Source organism: Ylistrum balloti, unplaced genomic scaffold (assembly GCF_031769215.1).
Source record: "Ylistrum balloti isolate Yb309-2 unplaced genomic scaffold, AGI_CSIRO_Ybal_v1 Utg371400, whole genome shotgun sequence".
Taxonomy (NCBI): Eukaryota; Metazoa; Mollusca; class Bivalvia; order Pectinida; family Pectinidae; genus Ylistrum; species Ylistrum balloti.
The window spans coordinates 59,200-80,480 of record NW_026782737.1 but is presented as its reverse complement, the minus strand read 5'-3'; the positions used below and the strand labels follow the sequence as shown (position 1 = coordinate 80,480).

Genomic DNA, 21,281 nt, shown 5'->3' with positions numbered 1-21,281 from the left:
CACTATTCAGAGATAGAGGATCTTAAAGTGTGTCTCCATTTCAAATGAGATTTATGAAACAAGTATAGGAATTTCTTTTTTGCTGAGCCATTAGTGAGGTAAAATGAAACAAAAATGACAAGTTTTATAAATCTCATATGAAGCATAAACAAATGTTTGATTCTAGATATCACAGAGACTAAAATTTTTTGCAAAGATTTATGAAAATGTTTTAAACTTGTACAAAATATAAACTGTCCATGTTCTTGCTCCAAAGCTCTTTGGTGACGTCATAATGCAAATAGCACTTTGAAGCTATGACATCACAATGGAAACCAGCCAATCACAGATCATCAAGGTCATATTCCATGTGTGATAAAATATTTATAACTAGTGTTTTACTTTATTAATAACAGAGTAAGTGAAAAATGTTTATCAAAAATCAGTTATGATCTTCAGCCACAGATTTGTTGATGAGGGCAAATAAGAATATGACAGTTGTAAAACTTGATGATAGCAATATCTAGATCACAATGAAGAAGATAGTTCTTTCTGTATGCTGAGAAGCTGTCATTTTCACATTGTATGTAATAACAGAATACTTATGTGTTAAAATCATTCATTTGAGATCAGGTTATATATAAACTTGTTATCCCCCCTCCATTGTAGAATTCCTACAGACTTCATACTTCATTGATGTTGCTTCACTTGTAGATTTGATATTGAATCTTACAAGATTCCCTCCTATTTCCTCTCCTGGAACCCAGGTATACAATCTTTATAAATGTTAAACATCCACTTTCTAGCTTTAAATAATCTGAGAGGCAAGAACAGGTTTGAAACTCTTCATTTAGAGGTCTACTACATGTCTCCATTCTAGTCCCTTAGCTGACAAAATCTTTCAGCTTAGTTGATATTCCTCAATCAAAAAACAACAGACAACTGAATTTCTTCTAGAATGACGTAATCTGAGTCCGTTGAAATCTCAACAGAAATGTAATTGGAGTACACTGAAAACTCCATATAGATATTACTGAATAAGAGATCCCAGAGGGATCTTGGTGCCCACCATTGTTTGATCTTTATAAGAGATCCCAGAGGGATGTTGGCACCCACCATTGTTTGATCTATATAAGAGATCCCAGAGGGATCTTGGTGCCCACCATTGTTTGATCTTTATAAGAGATCCCAGAGGGATCTTGGCGCCCACCATTGTTTGATCTATATAGGAGATCCCAAAGGGATCTTGGTGCCCACCATTGTTTGATCTTTATAAGAGATCCCAGAGGGATCTTGGTGCCCACCATTGTGTGGTCTTTATAAGAGATCCCAGAGGGATCTTGGTGCCCACCATTGTTTGATCTTTATAAGAGATCCCAGAGGGATCTTGGTGCCCACCATTGTTTGATCTATATAGGAGATCCCAAAGGGATCTTGGTGCCCACCATTGTTTGATCTATATAAGAGATCCCAGAGCGATCTCAGTGCCCACCATTGTTTGATCTTTATAAGAGATCCCAGAGCGATCTCAGTGCCCTCCATTGTTTGATCTTTATTTTCTCATTGAGAGTTAGATCTTTACCTTCTTTTCTCTTCTCTGTTTTTACTCTTAATGATAAGGCATTTGAACATTCCTTTGCAGAAATAGCCATGATAATTTTTACCCAACAAATCCAAAGTGGCCACCTGGAAGCCATTATGTTTCTTCTGCTCAGTCCTAAAATCAACCGGGTACAAGGAGAGACCAAAGGGACCAAATATTTGACGGTTGCCTGTCAGCCATTTTGTTTTACTGATCGGTTCAAAACTCGAACAGGCACAACTAGGGACTAATAGGAAACTATACATGAAATTTGAGAAAGATCTATACAAGAAATAGTGATAGCAAACTTTTAAAGCCAAAATCAAAGATGGCCGCTTGTGAGCTACTTTGATTTTTCTAATCAGTACCAAAATCAAAGCATACATATAAAATTTGAGAAAGATACATGCTATACTTCTCAAGAAATAGTGATAAGAAACTTTCAAAGTCTAAAACTAAGATGGTCGCCTTTTGGCCATTTTGTTTTTCTGTTCAGACCCAAAAACTAATGTGCACAACTAGGGACCAAAGGGAACCTATATATGAAATCTAATAAAGATCCATTGGGTACTTCTCGAGAAATAGTGATATTAGCCTTGCAAAGTCAAAATCAAAGATTGTTGCCTGATGGCCATTTCATTTTTCTGAGAGAGATCAATCCAGTGCTTTTCTAGAAATATCTTTTAAAATTTTTTTAAAAGCTCTATAAAGATCTTACTGAGCAGTGTGTTCTTGGTCAGTAAAACACACTGTAAAGACCTTACTAGGCAATGTGTTCTTGGTCAGTAAAACACACTGTAAAGACCTTACTAGGCAATGTGTTCTTGGTCAGTAAAACACACTGTAAAGACCTTACTAGGCAATGTGTTCTTGGTCAGTAAAACACACTGTAAAGACCTTACTGAGCAGTGTGTTCTTGGTCAGTAAAACACACTGTAAAGACCTTACTAGGCAATGTGTTCTTGGTCAGTAAAACACACTGTAAAGACCTTACTGAGCAGTGTGTTCTTGGTCAGTGAAAAGCTCTGTAAAGACCTTACTAGGCAATGTGTTCTTGGTCAGTAAAACACAGTGAAAAGCTCTATGGGTAGATAGGTACTGTGATCAGGGTCACTTCAACGCTCTACAGAGATGTGATATGAGTAAGTTGATGCTCGGTGTAGAAAGTGTAGGTAATATATCAAAAGTTCTACTCACACGTAATCTGAGTCAGTTAAAAGCTCTTTAACATCTTACAGGATTATTTTTTCCAATTTATTCAATTCAACAAAACATGAAGAAAAAGGACTTAACAACAGACATAACCTATATAAGTCTCAATGAGTTAAAGTCTGTTAATGGATCCAAACTAAAGTCACAATTTCATTTGTATTGTTTTGTTGGTGTAATTACTGCTTCAGGTATCATGTTGAAGTAAATGATCTTTTGTTCCTCATAATTATTGGGTTTTTTTCTGAAATGATAAAATCTTATAGATATTTCGTACTCAGTGAGATGGTTTCAATGAATAAAGAGTCTGTCTCATAAGGAAAGTGGAAAAAGTTTTACAACAAAATTTTGAGAAAAATCACTCTCCAATTAAATATGTTGTAACAGATACAATTTTCACAATTCCATTTTATTGATGAGGTGCATTTCAAAAAAACAATGACTGGTCTATTGAATAGCTACGCAATCTTCAACTACATTTCCCTGAATTTTTCAATGGATAAGATCCAAGTATTTACATATGTTTATTGATATTACATATACAAAGGGTAATAACTGATGATGATAAAGGTTCATGTACAAAGGGGAATAACTGATGATGATAAAGGTTCATGTACAAAGGGGAATAACTGATAACAATAAAGGTTCATGTACAAAGGGGAATAACTGATGACGATAAAGGTTCATGTACAAAGGGGAATAACTGATGACAATAAAGGTTCATGTACAAACGGGAATAACTGATAACAATAAATGTTCATGTACAAAGGGGAATAACTGATGACAAAGGTTCACGTACAAAGGGGAATAACTGATGACAAAGGTTCACGTACAAAGGGGAATAACTGATGACAAAGGTTCACGTACAAAGGGGAATAACTGATGACAATAAAGGTTCATGTACAAAGGGGAATAACTGATGACAAAGGTTCATGTACAAAGGAGAATAACTGATGACAAAGGTTCACGTACAAAGGGGAATAACTGATGACAAAGGTTCACGTACAAAGGGGAATAACAGATGACAAAGGTTCTCGTACAAAGGGGAATAACTGATGACAAAGGTTCACGTACAAAGGGCAATAACTGATGACAAAGGTTCAAGTACAAAGGAGAATAACTGATGACGATAAAGGTTCATGTACAAAGGGGAATAACTGATGACGATTAAGGTTCATATAAAAAAGGGGAATAACTGATGACGATAAAGATTCATGTACAAAGGGGAATAACTGTTATAGATACAATACACAGATTTACATTTTAAAGAAAAATAACTGGAATCCATGTTAAACATGTACATGATGTGTGTCTCTCTTTCTGTATTGGTAAAAACACATTTGCTAAATCAACAGTGACTCAACAACTCAATTCAGTACACTGCTATTGAAATTAATTACAGTAAAGTGTTATAATTCTGGGCAGCAGAAATCCAGTAATGTTTTTTTTAATGCTCTGAAATTTTGTAATGAGAACAACATCAGTGAACATTACCTTTTGAAGGTGCATGTTTTTGGTAAGTGTTTCTTCTAACATCCGTTGTAACTTTCGGTTCATTTCCTTCAGTCCCTGTTCATCAGATTTATTCACAAGGTCTAGCACCTTCTTCAGTGTAAGTTTATCGTCATGGTTTCCAGTATGTGGTTTGGGGTCTGTAATTTGTTAAGATTTATACTATTATAAAATATCTACACATACCCTAAAACAACGAAAAAATGAACCAAAGGTAGATAGAATGATAAAATTGTGTCTAAAATAATCAAGCCCTGAAAATAAATTGTTGTCAAAAATAAAATCAGTGTCTAAACTAGGTCAGTCCAGAAAATAAGTCAGTAGCTCACCCAAACCATTGTCTCATTACTAAAAAAGAATATCGGCAAAGAGCTTCAAGGTGACAGAGGATTGGTTCAATTAAATGGCATTTGATTCTAATTCTAAAGAACATCAAATTATACAGACAGGTTTACTACCAGGCATGGTCTTGTTGTTGGATATATTCTCTACAATGACTTTTGACTTACATTTCTATTCAGTAGCATTTTCTGATCCAAACTGGACCTAATGGATTGACTTTTGGTAGGATATTACAATAGAACTGTTTTATTAGTTGGCTATTTTTCACCAGAAGATTGATGGACACTGAACAGTAAGATAAATAATCTTGTTATTTGGTTGTCTATGATTTGATGATAAATATATTTGACTACTCACCCGCTCGACTATCCATAACATAATGCTCAATAATTTTTGTTTTGGAGATGAGATCTTCCGCCATAGCTGCTGTGCTCATCTCTAGATGAGACACCTGTAGGAGATAACATCACATACTACTACTAAAAGTCTTCTTGCAATATCTAAAGTTTAAATGAAATTTCCTTATAAAGATCACCTGATCTTGTTTCCCTTTCAAAGAATTTTGGTTAAGAGTGGAAAACCTAGAAATCCCAGACATATCTGTTTTATCACGTATTGTTCTGTAATTATAAATCAGGACTTCTGATGCCATAGAAACCCCTTAAAAATATCTACAGACTGGTCCTTGTTATAAAACATGACTTATCATATCCATAAAAATCACTTACAACTTTGGGACTTGCCCTGTAGGTCAAAGTAAGAAATTTGAAACCCCTCACATATATATGTAGACTGTAGTAATAATACATGACTTTAAATACCTTCTCTTCCATATTCCATTTCTCCTGTTGTAGTTCTGCCAGTCTGGACACCAAATCATTATGCTCTTGTTCCAAATCCCCCAGGGGACTCTGTAGTCTATCTGGGGACTAAAACGAGGTCCAGATCATGTAGGTGAAGACAGAACAGATCATGTAGGTGAAGACAGAACAGATCATGTAGGTGAAGACAGAACAGATCATGTAGGTGACGACAGAACAGTTCATGTAGGTGAAGACAGAACAGTTCATGTATGTGACGACAGAACATATCATGTAGGTGATGACAGAACAGATCATGTAGGTGAAGACAGAGCAGATCATGTAGGTGAAGACAGAACAGATCATGTAGGTGAAGACAGAACAGTTCATGTATGTGAAGACAGAACAGTTCATGTATGTGACGACAGAACAGTTCATGTAGGTGACGACAGAACAGATCATGTAGGTGAAGACAGAACAGTTCATGTATGTGACGACAGAACAGTTCATGTAGGTGACGACAGAACAGATCATGTAGGTGAAGACAGAACAGATCATGTAGGTGACAACAGAACAGATCATGTAGGTGAAGACAGAACAGATCATGTAGGTGACGACAGAACAGATCATGTAGGTGACCACAGAACAGTTCATGTATAGGAAGACAGAACAGTTCATGTAGGTGAAGACAGAACAGATCATGTAGGTGACGACAGAACAGATCATGTAGGTGACGACAGAACAGATCATGTAGGTGAAGACAGAACAGATCATGTAGGTGAAGACAGAACAGATCATGTAGGTGACGACAGAACAGATCATGTAGGTGAAGACAGAACAGATCATGTAGGTGAAGACAGAACAGATCATGTAGGTGAAGACAGAACAGATCATGTAGGTGAAGACAGAACAGTTCATGTAGGTGGCGATAGAACAGATCATGTAAGTGAAGACCATTAATTCTTCTATGTTAAATTATAAACACAGGACAATGGCTGTTATTTCAATTTCTGGGAAAAAAACCACAAGCATCAGGATTAATTTTTCATATTTCTAACTATAATACCTTGTTTTCCCCTATTTTTTAGATGAGGTGGAAAAGGGGGATTGGGAGTTACTGCTAATCATTAACGATTTTTTTGGTGGGGGATTGGGATGTTCTGGTTAATTTCATGGGTGTTCTTAATCCAGGAATTCATATGTCTAAAAAATGTTAGAATCACTTTCAGTGGATGTAGATTGGAGTTACACCTATCCACAAAATCAAGTGTGTAAAAAATGTTTTTGAAAGTCTATGAAAATTGAGCTCCACAAAAGTAAATAATTTTACTGAACACCTTTCAGTAAGAGAGACAATAAACCCATTTCAACAGTTTCTGAGAATTAATTGTAAGTACCTCTATTAACACTATAAAACCTTTTTGTGTTGTAGCTGTGGCTTAATCCAGTATTATCTAAACTATCAACTCAGCCTGTCTGATTGTTACCCTAACAAGAGCCTCAAGGGCATTAACAGTCACATGAGTCACAATGATTCCTGTAACATGTCATAGAAATAATTTTGTTAAAAAAAAAGGAAATGGACGTATGGACACACGAAGGGACAGGTGAAGAATATGACGCCAATATACGACTGCCTCTGGCGGTGTATAAAAATTTTTCTATATAAACTATAGTAAATTTCACCCCCTCCCCAAGGGGAAATGTGAGACCATGGGGTTATGAAAATTACAAGTTTGGTTAAGCACCATAAGAAACTTCCATCCATGAAGAGTATTTGGTTCTTCATTATCTGAGTATTGAGAAGAAGATTTTTGAAATTTCAGTCAACCTGACCCATTTTTGACCCCCCACCCCAGAAACGCCCCTAGGAATCAGTGGAGGTCAATATGTGCATCTTGTCAAACTGTCATCTTCAATCTATAATTCTAACCATGCCTGAACTATTTCCAATTGAAATAAACAAATAATGTTCAAATAAGTTAAATTTACCCCCTCCCCAGGGGAAAATGTGACACCCTGGGGTCATGAAATTTATAATTTAGGTAAAGCATCTGAAGGCCTTCCATCCACAAAGAGTACTTGATTCTACCATTCCTGGGATTTGAGAAGAAGATTTTTGAAATTTCGATCAAGTGACCCTTTTTTCCTTTTTTGCCCTACTCTTCAGGCCCCTGATGGTGAGGGACCACAAAATTTTGTAAAATTTCATTGAAATCATTTCAGGAGATTGTATCATGTGACCTAAAAACTCACCTGAGGTCCACTTGTGTTACTGATGTCTTTGGCTAAACTGGCTCCCACACTCCAGGAGGACACAGAACTGTCAGGGTACATTTACATTATAATTTTACAAATCACTACCACATCATCACAATTTCAAAATAAGATTTAAACTCAATGATTCATACAAGATTTCCATACACATCAACTAGATTATAACTAGACCTGTCAACTTTCTTGCGGTCAGACTGTGTAACTTGTTATCCACTAGGAACTCATTTGACCAGTATGAGTGACAGGACACTAACTTGACAAAGATCCAAACTATAACAGGATTTATTATATGAAGGATGAAGAATCAGGATACCCACCTTCTGTCTTCTCTCAGAGAACTGTCTCCATCAAATGAGCCAAACATATCCTCCATAGCTTTACAAAAGAAAAAAATAATGAAAAAATATGGATATTTAGCAGGACAAAAAGGTTTGACTTTTGTGAAAGTCTATATAAGAAAAGATCCAAAGGTCCTGCATCAGTCACCTTTTCATGGTAATAATAAAAGAAGTTAAATGATTCTGTTGGGACACTATTGGTCATGTCTTAACATAATTATCAATCTATAAACAATACGCTTCATTTATTTCTTTCATTCTGACATTTATTATTGTATCATCTCCACCTCAACAACAGAACTCAAACACCTCATCTCCACCTCAACAACAGAACTCAAACACCTCATCTCCACCTCAACAACAGAACTCAAACACCTCATCTCCACCTCAACAACAGAACTCAAACACCTCATCTCCACCTCAACAACAGAACTCAAACACCTCATCTCCACCTCAACAACAGAACTCAAACACCTCATCTCCACCTCAACAACAGAACTCAAACACCTCATCTCCACCTCAACAACAGAACTCAAACACCTCATCTCCACCTCAACAACAGAACTCAAACACCTCATCTCCACCTCAACAACAGAACTCAAACACCTCATCTCCACCTCAACAACAGAACTCAAACACCTCATCTCCACCTCAACAACAGAACTCAAACACATCATATCCACCTCAACAACACAACTCAAACACATCATCTCCACCTCAACAACACAACTCAAACACATCATCTCAACAACAGAACTCAAACACATCATCTCAACAACAGAACTCAAACACACCATCTCAACAACAGAACTCAAACACATCATCTCCACCTCAACAACAGAACTCAAACACATCATTTCTACCTCAAACAACAGAACTCAAACACATCATTTCTACCTCAACAACAGAAGTCAAACACATCATCTCAACCTAAACAACAGAACTCAAACACATCATCTCCACCTCGACAACAGAACTCAAACACATCATCTCCACCTCAACAACAGAACTCAAACACATCATCTCCACCTCAACAACAGAACTCAAACACATCATCTCCACCTCAACATCAGAACTCAAACACATCATTTCTACCTCAACAACAGAAGTCAAACACATCATCTCAACCTAAACAACAGAACTCAAACACATCATCTCCACCTCAACAACAGAACTCAAACACATCATCTCCACCTCAACAACAGAACTCAAACACCTCATCTCCACCTCAAAAACAGAACTCAAACACATCATCTCAACCTTAACAACAGAACTCAAACACATCATCTCAACCTCAACAACAGAACTCAAACACATCATCTCCACCTCAACAACAGAACTCAAACACCTCATCTCCACCTCAACAACAGAACTCAAACACATCATCTCCACCTCAACAACAGAACTCAAACACATCATCTCAACAACAGAACTCAAACACATCATCTCAACCTCAACAGCAGAACTCAAACACATCATCTCAACAACAGAACTCAAACACATCATCTCAACCTCAACAACAGAACTCAAACACATCATCTCAACCTCAACAACAGAACTCAAACACATCATCTCAACAACAGAACTCAAACACATCATCTCAACCTCAACAGCAGAACTCAAACACATCATCTCAACAACAGAACTCAAACACATCATCTCAACCTCAACAACAGAACTCAAACACATCATCTCAACAACAGAACTCAAACATATCATCTCAACAACAGAACTCAAACACCTCATCTCCACCTCAACAAACTCAAAACATCTCAACAACAGAACTCAAACACCTCATCTCCACCTCAACAACAGAACTCAAACACCTCATCTCAACAACAGAACTCAAACACATCATCTCCACCTCAACAACAGAACTCAAACACATCATCTCAACAACAGAACTCAAACACATCATCTCCACCTCAACAACAGAACTCAAACACATCATCTCCACCTCAACAACAGAACTCAAACACATCATCTCCACCTCAACAACAGAACTCAAACACATCATCTCCACCTCAACAACAGAACTCAAACACATCATCTCAACCTCATCAGAACTCAAACACCTCATCTCAAAAACAGAACTCAAACACATCATCTCCACCTCAACAACAGAGCTCAAACACATCATCTCAACAACAGAACTCAAACACATCATCTCAACAACAGCACTCAAACACCTCATCTCCACCTCAACAACAGAACTCAAACACCTCATCTCAACAACAGAACTCAAACACCTCATCTCCACCTCAACAACAGAACTCAAACACATCATCTCAACAACAGAACTCAAACACATCATCTCAACCTCAACAGCAGAACTCAAACACATCATCTCAACAACAGAACTCAAACACATCATCTCAACCTCAACAACAGAACTCAAACACATCATCTCAACCTCAACAACAGAACTCAAACACATCATCTCAACCTCAACAACAGAACTCAAACACATCATCTCAACAACAGAACTCAAACACATCATCTCAACAACAGAACTCAAACACCTCATCTCCACCTCAACAACAGAACTCAAACACCTCATCTCAACAACAGGACTCAAACACCTCATCTCCACCTCAACAACAGAACTCAAACACATCATCTCAACAACAGAACTCAAACACATCATCTCAACAACAGAACTCAAACACATCATCTCAACAACAGAACTCAAACACATCATCTCCACCTCAACAACAGAACTCAAACACATCATCTCCACCTCAACAACAGAACTCAAACACATCATCTCCACCTCAACAACAGAACTCAAACACATCATCTCAACCTCATCAGAACTCAAACACATCATCTCAAAAACAGAACTCAAACACATCATCTCAACAACAGAACTCAAACACATCATCTCAACAACAGAACTCAACACATCATCTCAACAACAGAACTCAAACACATCATCTCAACCTCAACAACAGAACTCAAAGACATCATCTCAACAACAGAACTCAAACACATCATCTCAACCTCAACAACAGAACTCAAACACATCATCTCAACCTCAACAACACAGTTTTATGATATGAACTGATCAGAAACACTCAAAATTAAAAGAGGTCTGTAAATCCTGACTGTAACGTTTGTCATAGGTAACAAACATAATTAACAAGAAAAAATCTAACAAAAACATGCAGTATAAAGACGGTTAACATTTTAATTCAGTCATTATTTTGTTTTGTCTGCTATTGGTCCTTTCATTATTTATACACACGAGAAACTTGTAAATTTAAAAGTAGTCTTACTTTTCCCTTGTTGATTCTCCGACAGAGTTTCCTGTAGTCTATCTTGTAACTTCTCGGCACGCTTTCTCTCTGCATGTAGCTGGCGTTTCAGATCTTTTAGCTGACGAAAGAGTTAACAGATAAAAAAAAAATTCCATTTGGTAGACAGTACAACTCAATGTCTTAGATTCTTATCCCATAGAGACCTTGGTGCCCACCATTGTTTGCTCTTAATTTGTTTTTTAAAATTTTGTTCTTTTCCTGTTTTTTCTCTTTTTATTTCTCTCGATTTAGCTCTTATTATTTGAAATTTTAAAATTCATCTTTAAGCGTCTAATCAAAGATGGCATTTTCAAAACCCAAGGTGGCTGCCCGTCTGCTATTTTGATTTTCTGATCAGTTCAAAAATCAAAAGACACAACTAGGAACCAAGTGGTGGCTGCATGTCTGCTATTTCTGATCAGTTCCAAAATCAAAAGACACAACTAGGAACCAAGTGGAATCCATCTGACAATGGTGGATTAAAAAACAAACAAAAGCAAAAAAAAAAATGTTTATTATCTAAAATTATAATTAGGGGAAAGTATGCTTGTTTTATACATATAACAAATATTAGATAATGAATTTGGTTATTACATGAGACAAAAGCAATGTTGGTAAACAAACCTATCTCCTTTACAGGGTAGAAGGAAGCAAATTTAATTCACAGCACTTGTACAGCAGAGATGTGGACACAAAACCAAAATCTGATGATGACATGTCTTTACCACAAACAAGAGTGATCTTACTGCAGAAATGTGGACAAAACACTAAATTCTGATGATGACATGTCTTTACCACAAACAAGAGTGATCTTTCTGCAGAAATGTGGACACAAAACCAAAATCTGATGATGACATGTCTTTACCACAAACAAGAGTGATCTTACTGCAGAAATGTGGACACAACACCAAAAACTGAAGATGACATGTCTTTACCACAAACAAGAGTGATCTTACTGCAGAAATGTGGACACAACACCAAAAACTGATGATGACATGTCTTTACCACAAACAAGAGTGATCTTACTGCAGAAATGTGGACAAAACACTAAATTCTGATGATGACATGTCTTTACCACAAACAAGAGTGATCTTACTGCAGAAATGTGGACACAAAACCAAGATCTGATGATGACATGTCTTTACCACAAACAAGAGTGATCTTACTGCAGAAATGTGGACAAAACACTAAATTCTGATGATGACATGTCTTTACCACAAACAAGAGTGATCTTACAGCAGAAATGTGGACACAAAACCAAAATCTGAAGATGACATGTCTTTACCACAAACAAGAGTGATCTTACAGCAGAAATGTGGACACAACACCAAAAACTGAAGATGACATGTCTTTACCACAAACAAGAGTGATCTTACAGCAGAAATGTGGACAAAACACTAAATTCTGATGATGACATGTCTTTACCACAAACAAGAGTGATCTTACTGCAGAAATGTGGACACAAAACCAAAATCTGATGATGACATGTCTTTACCACAAACAAGAGTGATCTTACTGCAGAAATGTGGACACAACACCAAAAACTGAAGATGACATGTCTTTACCACAAACAAGAGTGATCTTACTGCAGAAATGTGGACAAAACACTAAATTCTGATGATGACATGTCTTTACCACAAACAAGAGTGATCTTACTGCAGAAATGTGGACAAAACACTAAATTCTGATGATGACATGTCTTTACCACAAACAAGAGTGATCTTACTGCAGAAATGTGGACAAAACACTAAATTCTGATGATGACATGTCTTTACCACAAACAAGAGTGATCTTACAGCAGAAATGTGGACACAAAACCAAGATCTGATGATGACATGTCTTTACCACAAACAAGAGTGATCTTACAGCAGAAATGTGGACACAACACCAAAAACTGAAGATGACATGTCTTTACCACAAACAAGAGTGATCTTACTGCAGAAATGTGGACACAACACCAAAAACTGAAGATGACATGTCTTTACCACAAACAAGAGTGATCTTACAGCAGAAATGTGGACACAACACCAAAAACTGAAGATGACATGTCTTTACCACAAACAAGAGTGATCTTACAGCAGAAATGTGGACACAACACCAAAAACTGAAGATGACATGTCTTTACCACAAACAAGAGTGATCTTACTGCAGAAATGTGGACAAAACACCAAATTCTGATGATGACATGTCTTTACCACAAACAAGAGTGATCTTACTGCAAAAATGTAGACAGAACACCAAAAACTGAAGATGACATGTCTTTACCACAAACAAGAGTGATCTTACTGCAGAAATGTGGACACAAAACCAAAAACTGAAGATGACATGTCTTTACCACAAACAAGAGTGATCTTATAGCAGAAATGTGGACAAAACACTAAATTCTGATGATGACATGTCTTTACCACAAACAAGAGTGATCTTACTGCAAAAATGTGGACACAACACCAAAAACTGAAGATGACATGTCTTTACCACAAACAAGAGTGATCTTACTGCAGAAATGTGGACAAAACACTAAATTCTGATGATGACATGTCTTTACCACAAACAAGAGTGATCTTACTGCAGAAATGTGGACAAAACACTAAATTCTGATGATGACATGTCTTTACCACAAACAAGAGTGATCTTACTGCAGAAATGTGGACAAAACACTAAATTCTGATGATGACATGTCTTTACCACAAACAAGAGTGATCTTACAGCAGAAATGTGGACAAAACACCAAATTCTGATGATGACATGTCTTTACCACAAACAAGAGTGATCTTACTGCAGAAATGTGGACAAAACACCAAAAACTGATGATGACATGTCTTTACCACAAACAAGAGTGATCTTACTGCAGAAATGTGGACACAACACCAAAAACTGAAGATGACATGTCTTTACCACAAACAAGAGTGATCTTACTGCAGAAATGTGGACACAAAACCAAAATTTGATAACATGTCTTTACCACAAACAAGAGTGATCTTACTACAGAAATGTGGACACAAAACCAAAATTTGATAACATGTCTTTACCACAAACAAGAGTGATCTTACAGCAGAAATGTGGACACAAAACCAAAATCTGATGATGACATGTCTTTACCACAAACAAGAGTGATCTTACAGCAGAAATGTGGACAAAACACTAAATTCTGATGATGACATGTCTTTACCACAAACAAGAGTGATTTTACAGCAGAAATGTGGACACAAAACCAAAAACTGAAGATGACATGTCTTTACCACAAACAAGAGTGATCTTACTGCAGAAATGTGGACACAACACCAAAAACTGAAGATGACATGTCTTTACCACAAACAAGAGTGATCTTACAGCAGAAATGAACACCAAAAACTGAAGATGACATGTCTTTACCACAAACAAGAGTGATCTTACTGCAGAAATGTGGACAAAACACTAAATTCTGATGATGACATGTCTTTACCACAAACAAGAGTGATCTTATAGCAGAAATGTGGACAAAACACTAAATTCTGATGATGACATGTCTTTACCACAAACAAGAGTGATCTTACAGCAGAAATGTGGACACAAAACCAAAAACTGAAGATGACATGTCTTTACCACAAACAAGAGTGATCTTACTGCAGAAATGTGGACACAAAAACAAAATCTGATGATGACATGTCTTTACCACAAACAAGAGTGATCTTATAGCAGAAATGTGGACAAAACACTAAATTCTGATGATGACATGTCTTTACCACAAACAAGAGTGATCTTACAGCAGAAATGTGGACACAAAACCAAAAACTGAAGATGACATGTCTTTACCACAAACAAGAGTGATCTTACTGCAGAAATGTGGACACAAAACCAAGATCTGATGATGACATGTCTTTACCACAAACAAGAGTGATCTTACTGCAGAAATGTGGACACAAAACCAAAATCTGATGATGACATGTCTTTACCACAAACAAGAGTGATCTTACTGTAAACAAATTAAATAATGAGACATAGACACAATTGGCCGGGTTGAGGGATGAGTGCAATGTTATATGGTATTCATAAGACAGTTAAGGGTGTTTCATTTGTTGAGCACATCTTTAACATATATATAAACATCCTACAAAGTTTCAAGCTTCTACATCAAAAACTCTAGGAGGAGTTGATTCTACAAAACTGGTACCCCTTTTCCCTAACAAATTGCGGAAAATAACTAAGTTCCAAAGCCCCGAAAATCCAGAAAAATGTCAGGAATGAACCCATAATAGGAGGTGCACATCTTCAACATATATATAAACATCCTACAAAGTTTCAAGCTTATATGTCAACAAGAGGCCCAAGGGGCCTTAACGGTCACCTGAGGAATATATGTCAATAATCTGGGGATTTTAAAATATTGCAAAAACGTAACAACACTTGTGCAGGACCAAGTATAAAACATCTATACCAAGTTTGAACATGACCCACCCAATGGTTCTTGAGAGGAAGTCCATAATGTCTTAGCCAAACAGAGGCCAGGGTGGCCATCTTGGATTTTGAATTGCCCCAAAAAATTAAAACACTTGCCAGGACCTTGTGTAGAACATTCATATCAAGTTTCCCCTTTTCCCCCCTCCTGGGGCCCCTATTGGGGCCACGCTCTTTTTCTTCGCACACTTGAAGCGGCTTCCCATGGGGATGCTTTGTGCCAAGTTTGGTCAAAATCCATCCATTGGTTCTTGAGAAGTAGTCATTTAATGAAGGTTTTTATATATGGCCATTTTACATCCCTTATGGGCCCCAAAGGGAACATTATCACTTTTTCAACATAATTTCATATGTCCTTCACTAAGGGATGCTGTCTACCAAATTTGGTTGAAATTGGTCAAAGTTGAATTTTCTACCCTTTTGAGCGCCCCCTAGTGGGGCCGTTTTTGACCTGATTTTTTTTTCATTCACAAACTTTGTAGACCTTGCTATCAGTACCCTAAATATCAAATATGAATTTAATTTGACTGTTGGTTCATGAGAAGATGATTTTTAAAGATTTACCTAATTTTACCCCCTTTTTCCCCCTCCTGGGGCCCCTATTGGGGCCATGCCTTTTTTCTTAGTAAACTTGAAGCGCCTTCCCATGGGGATGCTTTGTGCCAAGTTTGGTCAAAATCCATTCAGTGGTTCTTGAGAAGAAGTCGAATATGTGAAAAGTTAACAATGCACGACGACAGACAAATCATGATGACAATAGGCCTTCGGCTCAGGTGACCTAAAAACCCTAGGAGGAGTTGATTCTACAAAACTGGTATCCCTTTTCCCCACCCACCTGCCCAGCTGCCCGCCCAGCTGCCCGCCCGCCTGCCCGACATTCACAATACTTTAACCCGGATTTGCACTATGTGCAACCCGGCCAAAAACTTGGAAAAGACAATTAAGCTATTAGAAATAATGCACGCCCTAAAGACTTCACAACCTGAGAACCAACAGTAGTTTATCAACCTAACTGACCCCAAACTTATGTAAATACTTACCATTGTTAAACCTTTCTTTTCGTGTATTTTCCTCTCGTCAACACTATCTGAAATTTCCTATAAAAACAGCAGTATGTTACTGTTATCAAATCTTCACATTAATATATTTTTCTTTCTTCCTTGTAACCTGGAAAAAAGTTTGGTATAATTTGTGATGTTGATGTCGTAATCATGCCATGTTTTCTGCATGCCACTTACATTCTTTTGAACAATCATGTTTACATTTATTTTTGTATAATTAAATTACCTTTTCTACTTTTTTTATCTTTTTAATTTAATGACATTAAAATCATCAACTCACTTGTTTTAATTTGTTGATTTCCTTCTCGTATGTTTGAAGTTCAGCTTTAAGAGATTCCTCTTTATCACAGCTTAGCTAAAACAAAAACAGATACACTTAAGTACAGGAGAGATGCTCGCCAATAAGCCCATCCATACTTTTTTTTCCACTTGGGAAGGGATTTACTTGTGTTGAAACAGGTACAAACTTCCAATTACTCTTACAAATCACTGGCAACACAAACGAAAGTGTATATTACAAGGGCTATCCAATAAAATGCCTCACAACATTTACAAATCAAGTGCATGGTTTTAATGTATGATAATATTCACTTGTACAGTGGAAACCACTTTATGTCATGTTGGTTAATGTCACTTTCTGGTTAATATCACATTTTCTTGAAAACCCAATTTTTTTCCCTGGTTATTGTGTGTGATGATAAGAAATTAATCAAACATGAACCTTTTACATAACTTATGATGAGTTGTGTGTGTTTTTTATTTGTTTCTTATTTAAATGATTCAAGGAACACCAAACTGTAGCATGCCAATGTCATCGTTACAAATGTCGCCATCCTAGACTTTATGTGGACAGACTTTTGATACAAACCCAAAGATGATAAAATAAAACATTTGAAATTCAAGTGTAATGAAATTGAGCCTCGATTAATTGAATATATAAAACATATGCCCTGCTTTATGGGGCTGCCTACGTGTTTTGCTGATAACATAATCATCTTTCCCAAACAATTAGATTTAGGTACAGAATGTATCATATGGAATGAAGATTTAAAAATATTTGGACAAAATGTGTTTATATAATGCAGAAAAGGCAAACATGACCACAAAGTTTCACACTTATTATACACAATACATCATAACACCTGGTCTGACCTTGTAAGTTTCCTCGTACTTTTCCTTAAAGCTATCCAGTTTTTCTTGGTTCACCTCCTGGAGGCGTGTCAGGGCAGACTCATGTTCCACCTCAACACGACTTAATGTCGCAGCGTTCTCAACCACCTTGTCTTTCAAATTTTGCTGTAAAATCAATTAACAAGTTTTAAATAAAGTGGTGAGGAGGCATCAAATATGTTTTAAAAAAAGTACAGGGCATTGACAGGGACATAGATCTGGCTGTAAAATAAAACACATACAAGGATAAGGACTTGTATGAATTGTATTAACAAATCAAACATTAAAATGTCTGTACGACATGATTACAATCAGTTGCAAAATAGTATCAATGTTTCAAAAGTTTCTATATATAGTAAATGTGACATTGACCTCTGATCCCTAACTTTCTATATATAGTAAATGTGACATTGGTCTCTGATCCCTAACTTTCTATATATAGTAAATGTGACATTGGTCTCTGATCCCTAACTTTCTATATATAGTAAATGTGACATTGACCTCTGATCCTTATAAGTAAAATGGACTTATCTGCAATATTTTGACAGTGATAGAGAACTTAATCAAAATCCCTAAAAAGATGAAAGTGATTCAAGAGGGGACAGGATGTGACAGGATGAGACAGAATGAGACAGGATGGGATAGGATGGAACAGGTGAGACAGGATGGGATAGGATGAGACAGGATGTGACAGGATGGGAAAGGATGGAACAGAATGAGACAGGCTGTGACAGGATGGGATAGGATGGAACAGGATGAGACAGCATAAGACAGGATGAGATAGGATGGGATAGGATAAGACAGGATGTGACAGGATGGGAAAGGATGGAACAGAATGAGACAGGCTGTGACAGGATGGGATAGGATGAGACAGGATGTGACAGGATGGGAAAGGATGGAACAGAATGAGACAGGCTGTGACAGGATGGGATAGGATTGAACAGGATTGAACAGGATGAAACAGGATGTGACAGGATCAGATATGATGAGACAGGATGAGTCAGGATGTGACAGAATGAGACAGGATGTGACAGGATGAGACAGGAAGTAACAGGATGAGACAGGATGTGACAATATGAGACAGGTTACGACAAGATGTGACAGGATATGACAAGATGTAACAGGATGTGACAGGATGAGACAGGATGTGACAGGATGGGATAGGATGGGATAGGATGAGACAGAATGAAACAGGATGGGATAGGATGAGACAGTATGTGACAGGATGTGACAGGCAGATGAGGCAAGATGAGACAGGATATGACAGAATGTGACAGGTAGAAGAGACAGGATGTATCTGGTTTATAATCTGGCTCCACCATAGAAAAACAGTGGCATTATGAAATGGAAATATGAATCTGGTAACACTGAAGTAGTGGTGATTGCATGGTTATCTGGTAGGTACATGTAATATTACTGTCAAGGTAAATACACGTATCTGAACTCTCTCTTCTATAAATCATTTTAATTTCTGTTTCTTTTGAATTTCCTTTTAAGTCTTAAATGAGAAACTTGAATTACCTCAACTTCCTGCAGACGTCTCTCTAACCAACCCTTAGCTTCCTCCACTGACTGACTCTGTGCCTTAAGTTCATCAACTTGCTGACGAAGCTTCATACATTCAGCACTCTGTCCCTGAACAGCAAAAAACAATGAGCAGGGTTATCTTGTTGGACGACATTTACCTGTCCTATGACTATATTTACCTGTCCTATGACTATATTTACCTGTCCTATGACTATATTTACCTGTTGTATAACTATATATACCTGTCCTATGACTATATTTACCTGTCCTATGACTATATATACCTGTCCTATGACTATATTTACCTGTCCTATGACTATATTTACCTGTTCTATGACTATATTTACCTGTCCTATGACTATGTTTACCTGTCCTATGACTATATTTACCTGTCCTATGACTATATATACCTGTCCTATGACTATATTTACCTGTCCTATGACTATATTTACCTGTCCTATGACTATATTTACCTGTCGTATGACTATATTTACCTGTCCTATGACTATATATACCTGTCCTATGACTATATTTACCTGTCCTATGACTATATTTACCTGTTCTATGACTATATTTACCTGTCCTATGACTATGTTTACCTGTCCTATGACTATATTTACCTGTCCTATGACTATATATACCTGTCCTATGACTATATTTACCTGTCCTGTGACTATATATACCTGTCCTATGACTATATTTACCTGTCCTGTGACTATATTTACCTGTCCTGTGACTATATTTACCTGTCCTGTGACTATATTTACCTGTCTGTCCTATGACTATATTTACCTGTCCTATGACTATATATACCTGTCCTATGACTATATTTACCTGTCCTATATATTTACCTGTCCTATGACTATATATACCTGTCCTATGACTATATTTACCTGTCCTGTGACTATATTTACCTGTCCTATGACTATATTTACCTGTCCTGTGACTATATTTACCTGTCCTGTGACTATATATACCTGTCCTGTGACTATATTTACCTGTGACTATATATACCTGTCCTGTGACTATATTTACCTGTCCTATGACTATATTTACCAGTCCTATGACTATATTTACCTGTCCTGTGACTATATTTACCTGTCCTATGACTATGTTTACCTGTCATGTGACTATATTTACCTGTCCTGTGACTATATTTACCTATCCAGTGTGATTATATTTTCCTTCCCTGTGTGACTATATTTACCTGTCCTATAACTATATTTACCTGTCCTATTACTATATTTACCTGTCCTAAGACTATATTTACCTGTCCTAAGACTATATTTACCTGTCGTGTGACTATATTTACATGTCCTATGTCTATATTTACCTGTCGTGTGACTATATTTACCTGTTCTGAGACCAGTTTAGCCTGGAGAACTTTGACCTCTGCCTCGTGGGCTTCCTCCAGTTGTCTCAGCTTGTCTTGGTGACTGGCATTGTCCCTTTGATATGTATTTGCTAGTTCGTCAAGCATGTTCTTCCTTTTCTCTGCAATCTGTCCACATTGAAATCATCAGCTATTTCTTTAATATTCAATATTATATACAGAAATCCTTAGAAATGTTTTCAATAGTCCAGATATAAGACCCTTGCTTCACAGTCCAGATATAGACCCTTGCTTCACAGTCCAGATATATGCCACCCCGCTTCACAGTCCAGATATAAGACCACTGCTTCACAGTCTAGATATAAAACCCCTGCTTCCAGGTCCAGATATATGACCCCACCACCCTCCACTCTCCTGA

The 21,281-nt window shown here is 37.0% G+C and overlaps 1 protein-coding gene across 1 annotated transcript in view; it reads right to left on the bottom strand.

The window, feature by feature from the left end:
* LOC132562368 (GRIP1-associated protein 1-like) overlaps window positions 1-21,281 on the bottom strand; it is a 56,331-nt gene that overhangs the window by 14,901 nt on the left and 20,149 nt on the right. The window contains exons 18-28 of the mRNA XM_060227110.1: window positions 20,885-21,031; window positions 19,525-19,638; window positions 17,986-18,129; window positions 17,114-17,188; window positions 16,813-16,869; window positions 11,318-11,417; window positions 8,019-8,076; window positions 7,681-7,747; window positions 5,446-5,553; window positions 4,982-5,075; window positions 4,265-4,422 (exon numbers count right to left, since the gene is read on the bottom strand). Coding sequence (XP_060083093.1) covers window positions 4,265-4,422; window positions 4,982-5,075; window positions 5,446-5,553; window positions 7,681-7,747; window positions 8,019-8,076; window positions 11,318-11,417; window positions 16,813-16,869; window positions 17,114-17,188; window positions 17,986-18,129; window positions 19,525-19,638; window positions 20,885-21,031 — 1,122 coding nt within the window. The remainder of the gene's footprint in view (window positions 1-4,264; window positions 4,423-4,981; window positions 5,076-5,445; window positions 5,554-7,680; window positions 7,748-8,018; window positions 8,077-11,317; window positions 11,418-16,812; window positions 16,870-17,113; window positions 17,189-17,985; window positions 18,130-19,524; window positions 19,639-20,884; window positions 21,032-21,281) is intronic.